The following is a 13,486-nucleotide window of genomic DNA, read 5'->3' on the forward strand; positions in this document are numbered from 1 at the left end:
TTTCAATGATACTCAAAGAACTTGCAGAATTCATAATTCCAAGCAGAAAGCAAAACAGTATGATATTTGCATTTTGAAACATGGCAACCAGATCATCACTTCACAAACTATAATTATCAATCTTCCCCTATTCTAGTACCTCCACCTCCCATAATGTCACAAGATTCAAAGAGACTCTGGACTCAATCCAATCTCTGACCTCGTCACAAATATAATTTCACCTCCCAATTTACCCAGTTAATACTGCTCTGCATCCTCAAATTCAGCCTGTCACAGTTCTCCCCCTCCCGCTCAGTCAAGCTGATCCTCCATCTATTCCAAGTGGCCTACCACTCACAGCCTCACCCCCACTCCGACACCAAGTCAACCAGCTAATCTTGCCTCTCTAATCCAAGTGCTGGCTACATCCTCTCCCACAATCAACAGGCTGCCACTCATTCATACTTCACTGAGTGCTTTGACTTTCACACAACTCTTAGCCTCTCCCTTTTGCCATAAAGTGACACTTTCTATCCCCCTTCCTTTATCCTTCATTAGTAGTCATTTCTCTCTCCCCTATATTTACATCTATTTATTTCCCTCTTTATTCCCATTTTCAACTTTTCCTTTTGCCTTGACCCCTTCCTTTATTGCTACTATTGTTCCCTTTGACTGCTGCCCACTTCTCTCATCTATCAGTTGTTCAGCCTCCCTCCCCCTGCCATCCTGCCATTCCCCTGACAAGTTATGCTCGTGAAGCATCTAAACCATCAGAGAAATTCTGCTCGGTTCTTGGCTTTCTCCCCTCCCATTGCCATGCAATCCCCTGCCAGCCCCATGGCCACTTTTGCCACTTCTGCCTACCGCAAATGAGAACTTTAAAGCAAGCTCATCCCCAAAGTCTATGGAGACAGAAATGCTATTCATTAGTACTATGGCCACACTAAGAAAATATCTGTGCAGATCCTATGTTTCAGCCGGAGGGAATGGGACTGATAGAGAGTGTCTGCTATTAAGCTTGACCACCAAACATTGTCATAGTGGTGTCAACATGGAATAGTAAATCAATGGAAAAAAAAAACTACAGGACACACTCCACAAATGGTTCATTCTTATCGTTCATGCAACAGAATAAGTAACTTCAGATTAGCACTCTCAAAAAGGAAATCGACTTACTTGAAGGGGCTGAACAAGAAGGACAGAGTGGTTTCTTTCTTGTGAGTCATCTTAACCTAAAAAAAATTAGAACCTTCAACCTACATAGGTCCACATCCAAATGTTTTCTGGCATTCACACAATACACAGCTGTAAAATCCCAATAATAACACAGCAACATCCTTCCCGCATTCCTCCACTGGTTGCAGCTTGCACTGTTGATTTTTCTTCCTAAAACTCTCTGCCTTGCTTACTGTTTCACCATCTTCAAACCTCTCTAATGAGCCTAACCTTTTGCATACACTTTCCAGTTTACCCGACAAGGTTTATTTTTCCATCATTCTGCTACATGATAGGGGATGATAGAGGTGTTATTTGCTGCATGTTGGTACCAAGAACAGAGAAGCAGAATTTTTTTTTAAAAACAACTTCATGCGGAATTTGAAGGCTCCTTGGACAAAACAAAATCATAGCATATTAATATGCTCACCTAATTAGAAATGCGAATGGCACATGGAGTGCAAGAGTATGTAGGGCTCACGAGATCACACCTAGAATAATGCATCAAGTTTTCAGTCCTTCCCAGTGGAAGAATACAATTGTCCAAGAGTGGATGCAAGGCCTAAAAATATAACTGGACATTCTTAAGATGAGGGGGTCTACCTATAAACTGAAATTAAACACAAAACGTCTAAATTTTCTGAAATTTTGAAGAATGACAGGCAATCTTCTTGAAACAAATAAAGCTTTTAGTGGCTTGATATGAATGGTGCTGAGGGGCTATTTCTGCTAGCTGAAGAGGATAATACTAGGGTTAAAGTCTCAGGCTGAGAGGCACGTCATTTATGACCAGGAAGTCATTTCTTCATGCAGGAGTTGTGAACCTTTGAAATGTCTTTCTGTAAAGGGCTGTGGGTGACTAGTCTTTGTGTATTCAAGACTAAAATTGATGGATTTTTAGACATTCAGGAAATCAACAGATCTGGGTATTGGGCAAGAACCAGAAGTTGAGGTGGAGCGGCAACCTTGATTGAACTGAATGGTGGATCAGGTTCAATGGCTTGTATGGTCTATCCCCTGCTCTTACTTCTTGTTGCATTTTGCTATTGCAGTAGATAGGTCAGCCCCATAAAGGGAAAGAAGGTGCAAAGATTTTAAGGCAAATGCTCAAGGCTAAACTGGTGGGAAGTCAGACTTCGATGAAGTTCTCTCCTTCATTGGAACCAATAACCCACTTATCCCAACTGTACTAACCATTCTTTCTGGGAAGTGACAGAAAGATGGAAAAGGGTGAAATATTCCAACAAGGTTACAGGGAATTCCATCGGGAAACATAGAAGGGAATACATGTCCACCGAGGCAACACCCACTCCCCCACCACCACCTCATGATGCACCTGAACAGAATAGCTGAGTAGAACTTAGCCCAACCAGCCCAAGAGATTAAACACTTTATGAGATTGTTATTTAAAAATAATGAATCTCGTACCTTAAGTTGTTCCAGTACTTGCATGGCATTTGTCAGCATGCATTCAGCTTTAAATTGATCACTATTGTTTAAATATTCCAAAGGTAAAATGCCCTAACAAAAAATATGTACAAAAAATTAATTTTTGAGACATATGAGATATGCAAAACATTCAAAACAGTCGTGTTCAGCTTTTTTGAAAAGAACTTTCCATTTGCATATTATTCAGGATACATTTTTCAGAATACAAACAGAAATGACTAAGACATTTAATTAACACGGTTTCAGTTAATGCATATCAAACAGGACAAAACTACTTATAGACAAAATAAAGCAGGTCTGCAAGTAGAATTCACATAATGGAAAAAGCATTGGGTCTCCTATTACAATATCCTATAGTGAATTTATATAAAGTTTCAGAATTATAACTGATCAAAATTGCAAAGTCAAGAAAGTTGAATGCTGATTATCCACCTTAGTTAATTAAGAAAAAACTTCTTATTTTGTCCTTCATTTTGTGAGAAAAAGATGTGAAACTCAGTAGTTTTGAGCAGGCTTGATAGACAAGTTGTTTTTTTTCTTGGTTGTCAATTTTTTTTACAGTTATCAATTTATTACAAATTTAATTTGACATGGGCTTACATAACTAAATGTTACACTGTCTCCCCTCTAAGGTATTCTTGATTTTTTGAATGGCAGCACCCTGGCATGCTGAAGAAGCAAGTCTAGGTTGATGACATGAAAAGCAAGCTGCTGAAAATCAAAAAAAAAACTGCAGATGCTGGAAACCTGAAATAATCACCGAAAATGCTGAAAGTAGTCAGCAGGTCAGCTCACATCTGTGGGAAGAGAATCGCAGCTAAGGTTTCAGATTGAAGACCCTACGTCAGAACTGGGAAGGAGAAAAAAAATTGTTAAATTGCAGGAAGGGTGGGGGAACAGGGAATGCCTCTGGTAGGGTAAAACCAGGGTGACCATGGGAATAATATGTAAACAAGATTATCTGGTCAATGAGGAGATGGGAGCAGACAAAAGAACGTAGGGGTTGCTAAGTACAGGACAGGAAGATATGCTCAGTCCAACAGGATGGGCATGTCCTCCAATCCCAGAGGCGAAAAAGAGCAAAATAAAATATTAATGATGTTTCTGCATCAGCTATGTCTAAGTGCTGAGGATTCCATTTTTTCTTTGGTGTACAACATTGTCTGAACCACTGCTTAAGCAAATTATGTCAATACTGCTGCATATCATTGAAGGGATTCCAAAAAAGCAATTAATACCAATTAGTGCTTGAAGAAGCCTAACCAATTCTATTAACTGCATAGATCAGTGTTCCAGCCAAAGAACAATATGGATTTCACAGCAGGCACAAAATTGATTTTCGCTACATCTCATTATGTCTGGAAATAACCATTCCTGATGATATAGGGTTTAAGTTGGAACTATCCAAAGCTTTCTTGGATTCATTCATCAGTGAGTGAGTGAGTGCGCGCGCACGCGCACACACACACACACACGTCCCTGGTCCCAGATCAGACTTCTACTCGTGCGTAGGAAGGGTTTATGCCATCTTTTAAGCTGCAGCCAAGATATTTCATGTGGCTGGAACTGCAAAATTTTGAAAAAGCCTTCCACATCTTCAAGATTACAGCAAATAAACATTAAAAGCAATAAAATGCAGTGGTGCTCCAGAGATGGAAATTTCCAGCTGATGTCAATAAGGCCACATAAGAGGATCAAGCATGGATTTGTGACGGAAGGCTGTCTGACTAATCTAGTTGATATTTTTTGTGGTAATTATTAGTGAGGTGGAAAGCAAAGACGAGTCTGTTTAGTGTATTAGCAAAAATGAAAACACTTGGAATTGAAAAGAGATTTGTAACTGTGTCATTAACTAATTGGGAGTTAGAAGTAGGTAGAGTGGGGATAATGACAGGTAGTGATCCCCAAGGACCTTTTCTTTATACAAGCATATTAAGGCTACATGAGTACCCACAAGCAATATTTAACATGGACGTGTCCTAATTAGGACCAGTCCTAATACAGGGTCTCAACCCAAAACGTCAACCATCTTTTGCCTCCAAAGATGCTGCTCAACTCATAGAATTCCTCCAGCAGTTTGTTTTTTTGCTCTAATATTTAACATGCTTCTCCAAAGATGGTCAGATCTTAATTCTTGTACATGCCCACGTGCATCTCAGTATATGCAGACAACACTCAAGTTCAGAGGTACGGTTAGCTCTGTAGGTTACAAAGTAATGGAGAAATACAAGTGAATGGACAAAACTTTTTAAAAAGAACTTCAATGCAAGACATGTAGCAAGTCATTTATTTTGGCTGTGGGACAGATAAATTATAATGTTTTATTGGTGTCAAGCTGTAAACTGTAGAGCATCAAATGGTATTTGGCAGCCCACTAATGGCTGATACACAAGTATAAATGTCAAATGTTGATCTTTATGTGAAGGGGGTTGGAATACAAAAGTGAGGAAGCTCACCTATCCAGATTCTTCCACAATAACAAAAGCAAACATCCAATGCATAAATTGAGCAAAGATGCTCGTGAAAATATGTTATTAGGAGGTTGAGTATGATACCACAGGATTATAGATGCAGGGTATGATACATCTCTTGTCGATGAGCTTGCAATAAAGAAGCTTTGCTGATGACAGGTATCAATTAAACAGTTGATAAGGAAATCCAAGAATATTCCCTTAAAGTTCAGCAAAAGACCACAGGCTTATAGATATGTAGTACTTCACATTCTCCCTTACAGAGCTGCAGGATGGGTAGGAGAGAGGGGCATTGCAGATAGGCAGGCAGAACAGTGCAGAAAGGTGGGATATACTTTCTGCTAAGTGTGTACACCTGGGGCATTTTCTCCAATCAAACATTAAATAATGTGTCAGATTTTGTGGGGATTTGCTGGCAGTTTCGTGCAGTGCACAAGTTCTGAATATACTGGCTGTACTCCACCCATGTCTTTGCTCCGCTATTGGATTCTGCACAGGGGTTGATCGGGGAAGCTTGATGGGATTACCCAGCACTTACACTGAGGAACGTACTCTCATATCTTCTGCCAATTAAGACTTGATACAGAACTGGGAACATTGCTGCTGCCATGAAGACAAACACAATAATTTAATTATACATGTCAGTAATATTTTTAGTTATGTAAATGTGTCTTTCCGTGTCATCAGTTCTTTTATTTTAAAACTATAAACTTAATTATTTCATTTTCATAGTTTTTTTTAAGACATTAATAACGTCAACAGCATTGAAAACTGACTGCTTTGATAAATAGCGAAATAGGGGCAAGGCTTAGTTGTTAGTGAAAGTTTTCCCCACTGGTTTTGCAGGCAAGGCTTATTTTAGCTGATCCATATGACTACGATATGGTTCAAGTCTCTGCCATAGCTCATGATCTCACTACTCCATTCCAGAGTGGTTTTCACCTTTCCAGTTTCATACAAGGTAAATGCACAATAACAATGTAGTTCAGTTATAATGTGAGGGCAGAATCCACTTGGCAAAGTCCAGGCCATTAGACTGCAACATTTTTTTTCATTTCTCACTAAGAACTGTGGCATTTTGAGAAAATTCTTATATCTTAGTTTGCCTGCCAAAAGACTCAAATTTGCTTTTGTCTTCCTTGTATCTTTGACCAATCATTGAAAATCTTCTTTGGGACAGAGTTCTATCTGAGCTGAAATGGAGGATCAGAGACAACAGAAACTGTAATTCACTTCATTGAGACTTTCAAAATTGCCAGTAGCATGGCCTTATTTGGCCCTCAAGTTGTATTTTTGTACTTTGGAAAAATTGGACATCTGAGGTTCTAAACCCAATTGTGTTGTTTTTCCACCATCAGTAGGTTCTTCACTGAGAAAAAAATCAACCTTATTGTCACAGTTGAAGTCCATCATAAAACAGAGAAGCAAATCACAAGTTAAAGTCCAATTAAATACTGACTGCCTCATGAATTAAATAATGATAATATAAAGCATTGGCCTACCACAGAATTTAGAGGAAAGGGGATTCCAATGAGAGAAGCCATCAATGGAGCAATATCAGCCTATACAATGTAAAACAGAAATAATTCATAGTAATTAGAAATTATGTAATCTAAACTTATGCTTTTATTTTCCAGGTCAGGACTTAAATGTTGTGCTGCAAATGAAAGTAGATAAAGCTTACATAACATGTCAGCAGTACATTATAATCATACAACATTGAATAAGGCCATCTCACCCATTGTATCTGTACCAGCACTTTGAAAGAGCCACTTGAGTGGTTGTTTTCTACCCTGCCTGTTCTCCATATCCTGACAAATATTTTCTCTTTAAGTATTTATCCACTTTCTCTATTGAAAATTAACTGTTGAATCTGTCTCCAGTATTCTTTCAGGCTATTTTCTGGTAATCACTACAAGTTGTGATTCTTTCTACTACACAATCACTGATTTTTTTCCAATTCCACGTGGCTTCCCCACCAATGGTTAACAATGAAAGAATCCAGTGTTTACCCTCTTTTCCCTATATAAAAAAACAGGATCATTCAAAATTCACAATGAAATGAATAGCCTTGTCCTGCCCTTTACAATTCAGGTAAATACACAATGAGAAAAAAATTACTGAAAAGTATCAGAAAGTAATGTGTTAATAAATTAGATGAAAAAATTAAAAATATGGTCAATGTTTCACCTTTTCCAATTTATGAATTGATAGTTTCAAATCATCCTTTTATCCCAATAACTATCAGTCTTTAGCAGCATGGAATGGTGATCACTGACTTCCATAGGAGGCATCTTACAACCCCGTTTTACAGTGGAGTAGATCACAGAGATACAGAGCACAGAAATGGACACCGGCCCACCACATTCATGCCCCAACCTTTTTTCCTAACTACAGTAATCCTATTTGCCTACATTAGCACAATATCCTTAAGTGCCTTGCCCATTTAAGTGTCTGTCTAAATGCTTCTTAAATATAGTGATGGTATCTGATTCCACCACCTACTCTGGTAGTATGTTCCAATGATATCAACCACTCTCTGTGTAAAAGAAACTTATCCCTCAGACCCACTGTAAAATTCCTTCTTCTCACCTTAAACCCATGCCCTCTTGTTTTTGATACTTCTATCATGGGGAAAAAGATTTTGACTATCTACCCTATCTATGCCTCTCATAATCTTATATATTTCTGTCACCCGTCAACCTCCTATACGCCAGGAAAAACAAGCCCAGCCTTTCCAATCTCTCCCCATAATTAAAGTCTTTCAATCCAGGCAAAATCTTGGTGAATGTCCTCTGTACTCTCTCCTGCAAAATCACATCCTTCCTATTGTGTAGTGATCATATGTGAATTTGTGGTTGTGAATCGATAATGATTCAGATGGAGCAGAGCCCAGGATTACCAGGCAGCCAATACATATATCAATGAGGCAGTATTTACATGAGGTTAAGACTTGTGTGCCATTGCTTACAAGTGGCTCTCCAACAAAGACTTGTATATAAGAACAGGAGTCTTGATTAGAGAAAATGGCAAACAATACTGTGAGACAGAAGAGGAAATAAGGAGAAAGTTAAAGGCTTTAAGCATTCAAGTTCAATAATATTAACAAGACCTCCCTTAACTATTAATATTTTAAATATTTATGTTCTACTTATATTTACATGGGAACGACTGCATAAAACTTGCATTTTGAAGTTGTAACATTGCAGTTTCCAACAAGTAGTTCCTTGAAAATATTTGCCATGTGCATGAATATATATTTAAATATAGTACAACTAGTCTGTGCAAGATATTGTCTGTATAACAGGATAATTTAGAAAATGATAAATCTGTCATATTATTTGTTAGTTTTAGAAACAATTAAATATACTTGCTGTTCATGTCAGATAAAAGCTAATATGCCAAGGACATCTCAAACACCCTCTGTTTAAACACTGTTTAACAAATAAACTATGCTGTAATCAAAGCATGCTTTGGTCGGCTTCTGAAATGTTGCTCTATTGTTATCAATGAAACCGAATTTCAAAAAGACAGTTCAACACATAAACATTACTACATTATCAAATTAGCACATACAAAAGACCAATTTCTAACCGAGAGTCCCATATCCAATCATGAAGTTGACGGTTATGAGCAAATTAATGGAAGGAGAACTTTGGCAGGCCAATAATCCCAAGTGTCTGGTTTTAAGGTTTATGATCACAGTGCCTTGTTCATTGTTGACTATAGTGGCTGTCAATTACATAAGTTAATAGCAGTAAAAGTAAAAATATTTACCACAAGTTTACAGTTTCCTCATTACCACATCCTTCATTAGAGAACACTGAGAATTTATTTGGGTGGCAGAATAAACTTGACATATGAAGAAGTGAGAAAGATCCTAAATCAGACTGACATCCTGCTCACCAGATCTCCAACTATGACACGCTGCTCATTGCATCAGATGAAATTTGGGAGAAACTTAAGTGATAATGATTAAATAATCAGCTTTGTTTTATATGATAGTAGTTGAGGGACTTGTGTTGACCAGGGCATCAAGGACATTTCCCCTGGTCTTTGAAAAATGTTTCATATCCACCCAAAAGAGCCTCAGTTAACTGTCTAATCTGAAGGAAACAATTGACTTCTACAAATCAATGTTTGAAAACACCCAAAATAAAAGAAAAATTCTGAATTGCCTGTGAGGTTTATTAGATAAATACAAAGGACAAAGAAATAAAATGATGGAAAGATAGAAAAAACTAGTCCCAGAAGAAAAATCACACAGCAAAGCAATGTTCTATGGGTAACAAGAGGATTGGTCTCTCTGCAATGGGAAAAAAAAATCAAAGCTGCCTCTGCAAAAAGAAAACCAGATGTCATATTATGCATTGAGCAGCGTGTATTAGTTGGAGATCTGGTGAGCAGGATGTTACCAGATCTCCAGCTATGACTCCATCATCAAACAAGGCTTACAGATGTTCTTCAACAGCCTCTTGATATCTAGGATTAACACGCCCAAGAGTATCTAGTCTGAAAAAAACAGAATCAATGCTGCAGCAGCCACTGGTAAGTATCACCAGTGGACCCAGAATGAACTTTATGGACAAGCCTGGAACCAGATTGCATCCCTTTCCTTGCCTCATGGATAGGCATGGCTGTTCCTGGATTGGTCTCTTCTCTGACGCCAGAATTTGGCATTGCATATCAACTGCTGTCACTTCATCATCAATCTGTCAAATTGTGGGATGGCTTATGACATATGTATAATGCAAATTTTTCTAACTATTTTTCATGACTGCTTAAAGCACCGGTGATTTAAAACTGAAAGATTAGCTTGGCGTCATTATCGATTTGAAATGAGTTTTGCTAATGAAGAAACAAAATTGCAATTTTACTTTAATATAGGCATTGTATTTCTCCAAAATGAAGTATTGTGCTTGCTAACCCATATTCAAATCACTCCACATTCTCAACACTTCCTACAGCCTTATAAGCCAGATATGCATGTCCCTCCAACTCTAGCGACTTGAGCCTCCATTTTAATTATTCCACCCTTAGCAGCCAATCTTTCAGCTGCCAAGACTCTAAGCTTTGCAATTTCTTCCCTGAACCTTTCTATCCTGCTTTTCTCCTTCATAGCACTCCTGAAAACTTCTGATTCAGCTTTTGGTCATCAGTCCTGATATTTCCATTGGTGGAGAAAATGCCTTGGAATATTGGAGGCACCACACAAATACGGTGACAGATTAAGTAAGAAGTATTTTACCTTCTGACTTGAAAATAAAAGGATTAACATACATCATCATTCAATAAGTGCAATAAAAAAAGCTTCAATTCTTAACAGTGTTTTACCTGGTTTACATCTAATCTCCTCATATCACTTAGTTTCCATTCTGAAGGAAAGAGAAAGAAATGTTAAAATAACATAATCCTTGGCCAAAAGGTAGCATGAGAGACCTAGGGGTACATACAGTATACATGGTTCCCTGAAATGGCAACACAGGTAGACAGGGTGGTGAAGAAGGCGTTTGGCACACTTGCCTTCATTGGTCAGGATACTGAGTACAAGAGTTGGGATGTCATATTATGGCTGTACAAGACATTGGTGAGACCACACTTGGCGCATTGTGTGTAGTTCTGGTTGCCTAGACCGGAAAGAGTGCAAGAAAGATTCACAAGGACGTTACTGGGACTGGAACACTTATAAGGACAGACTGGATAGGCTGGGGCTTTTAGCCTTGGAGCTCAGGAGGCTGAGGGGTAACCTTATACAGGTATATTAAGAATATTGTTAGAAATGCATTTATCTGGACAATGGTAGAGTATTCTTTTACACTCCTGCCTTGTGCCTTGTAGATGGTGGAAAGGCACTGGGGTATTTGCCACAAGGTACCCAGCCTCAGACTTGCCATGGTATTATCTGTGTTATTTGTTGATGCTCTTTCAAACGCTGACCAGAAATCAGTAAAAACTCAAAAATGAGCTTTGCTCCTTTAATATTTACTTGCCCTGTGATCTCAGACACAAAATCATAGAATGTTCCGGCACAGGATATATCCCTTGGCCCATCGTGCCTGTGCTGGCTCTCTGATAAATCCCATTAATAAAGGCTTTCTCATAGTCTAATAACTTCTTATTCTTTTCCAATTTATACTCAATTAACTTTTGAAAGTTATTGCTGAATCTGCTTCCACCAGTATTTCAGATTAAAGCTTGCTACATAATATAAAAGCTTTTCATCTCCTCCCTGTGTTCTCAGGTTATCAGCAGCTCTGGTAGTAAAAGCCATTTCTCCTTACTTCCTTCATCAAACTGCCAGATAATCTTGAACACTGCTACCGAATTTCCCTGGCTTTAAGGAAAAACATTGCTTAAGACACACCACATTATTTACATTCACTGCTATAAAGTGAGCCATCATTTTTATTACTTGATTAATTTTGAGCAAAACCTAAATATCACGGTGGTGATTGCCAATTGATAAATGAAATATTTGTCTGTAAGACTGGGAACATAAAACCCCAGAGGCAGGAATAATCCATTTGGTGCCTTGTGCCAGCTCTAACATTCAATAAGATTGTGGCTGGTCTCCTACCTCACTGACACTTACCGTACTAACCACATATCCATCCAATGAATACAAAGGAAAAGATCTTCACCACTTCAGTTTAAATCATTATCTCATTTTATCACTTTCCCAGTACATGCAAGCAAAATGTTATTCTGATTTCAGATTTATTTTTATCTCAATAGCATTAATACTAATAAACTAAAGCATTTCTAAAGTTAGCACTTTTCTACCACATTTTTCTCATTTTTTTCCCCAAATTTTAACTCGGTATATAAAGATTTGCATTAGTGCAATAATTTCATGACCTCAAACATTCCTAAAGCATTAAACTGCTGATGCAGTGCTTTTAAAGTGGTGTCAATGTTGGCAATGAAGGTATGACAACAATCTTGCCCAAACCCCATAAGCAATAGTGTGTTTAAGCAGAGAGTACTCAGTGAAATTTCTCATATTACAATACTGACTACACTTCAAAGTTAACAAGCTGAGTGTCGAGCATTTTCAGGTATCTTCAGTCATGATTCAAATGCAGATCTTTCTTTTAGAAAAGAAGCCTAGCTTGTAAATACTAAAATCAAATGAAATTCATCATACCTTGCAGAAAATTATCGTGAAACTGTTGGTTTGAACTTGGCTGAGGCCCATTTATTCCAGCTCCCCATGCAACCAGTGGGGTGAGGGTTTCTGAAGGGTGCCCTGCACCATGGGAACCTACATCAACACAGGAATTAGGCATTTTTCCGATGAGCAAGATGCATTGTTATGAGGGAATGGGCTTTGATTAACATAAAAACACTGAGAAATGGTACTTTTGCCACCTGATCTTCTGCATTTTTTCATACAAATGGTAATATCTTCAGAACAAAAAGTTGTTTCTCCCACACAGCTGTGTGAAATGGCTACTATCAGAGAAATATTTCATTGATGGCACCAAAGCCCATTTTATCTCGTTGTCTCCCATTTACATCTATAAATGAGAGAATAGGGAATGAAAACTGTGATACAAGGTCAGAACTGCATTGAAATGAGTCTGGATGTTTTGCTGAAGTCCCTGATAATGTTAAGAACTGAACCATAGCTCAAATATAAATAAGTCCATATCGGGGTAAATTGACATGGCTAGGTCACCCAATGCTATTCACATCTCGCGTCACTCTGCCAATCCTACTTGTCCATACGTCACGAATAATAGCTTTGAGAACTAGTTGATCACAACCGTTAGCCGAATGCTACTCCTGGGGCGCTGTCTGGAAGTACTTTAATTTCAGACATTGTTCCTGTTTTCTCCCCCCAAAAGCATAATAGTAAAAAAATTTTAAAAATTCAACTGGGATGGGTATTTTTTCTGTTGATTTATGTGTTCTTCATCCTTTACAAAGATATCCATCATTCTCCAAAAAACACATGGGTGTACCACCACCTGGTGGTGAATACAAACTGCTTCTCTAAAAATTCTGAGAAATAGTTGAAGATCAGCTGACCAATGGTTGCATAGTATAAGATGCTAAGCAAAAGTGTGCAATGGTTATTGCAACATCACACTGTCAGCGTCACCTACGGGTGAAGTTTCTTAAAGGAACCCAATATCACCCACCTATTATAGATTAAATCCCCACCATCTGTGTCATGCCCTCTTCTCTCTGCTATCATCAGACATGAAATACAGAAGTCTGAAGTCCCACACCATCAAGTTCAGGAACAGCTACATTCCTACAACCATCAGGTTCTTGAAGTGATCTGCACAACCCTCACCCTACCTCAGCAATGGAACACTACAGACCACTTCTTGCACTACCACAGTCTCTGACTGTGTTGTTTT

At 38.3% G+C, this 13,486-nt stretch overlaps 1 protein-coding gene across 4 annotated transcripts in view; it reads right to left on the bottom strand.

Annotated features, from left to right (window-relative positions):
- The window catches only part of pign (phosphatidylinositol glycan anchor biosynthesis, class N), a 107,894-nt gene that overhangs the window by 61,171 nt on the left and 33,237 nt on the right, over positions 1-13,486 (bottom strand). For all 4 annotated transcript variants that reach the window (XM_052016783.1, XM_052016786.1, XM_052016785.1 and 1 more), the window contains exons 8-12: positions 12,262-12,378; positions 10,449-10,489; positions 6,617-6,676; positions 2,623-2,715; positions 1,156-1,211 (exon numbers count right to left, since the gene is read on the bottom strand). In XM_052016783.1, coding sequence (XP_051872743.1) covers positions 1,156-1,211; positions 2,623-2,715; positions 6,617-6,676; positions 10,449-10,489; positions 12,262-12,378 — 367 coding nt within the window. The remainder of the gene's footprint in view (positions 1-1,155; positions 1,212-2,622; positions 2,716-6,616; positions 6,677-10,448; positions 10,490-12,261; positions 12,379-13,486) is intronic.

This window comes from Pristis pectinata, chromosome 5, assembly GCF_009764475.1.
Source record: "Pristis pectinata isolate sPriPec2 chromosome 5, sPriPec2.1.pri, whole genome shotgun sequence".
NCBI lineage: Eukaryota > Metazoa > Chordata > Chondrichthyes > Rhinopristiformes > Pristidae > Pristis > Pristis pectinata.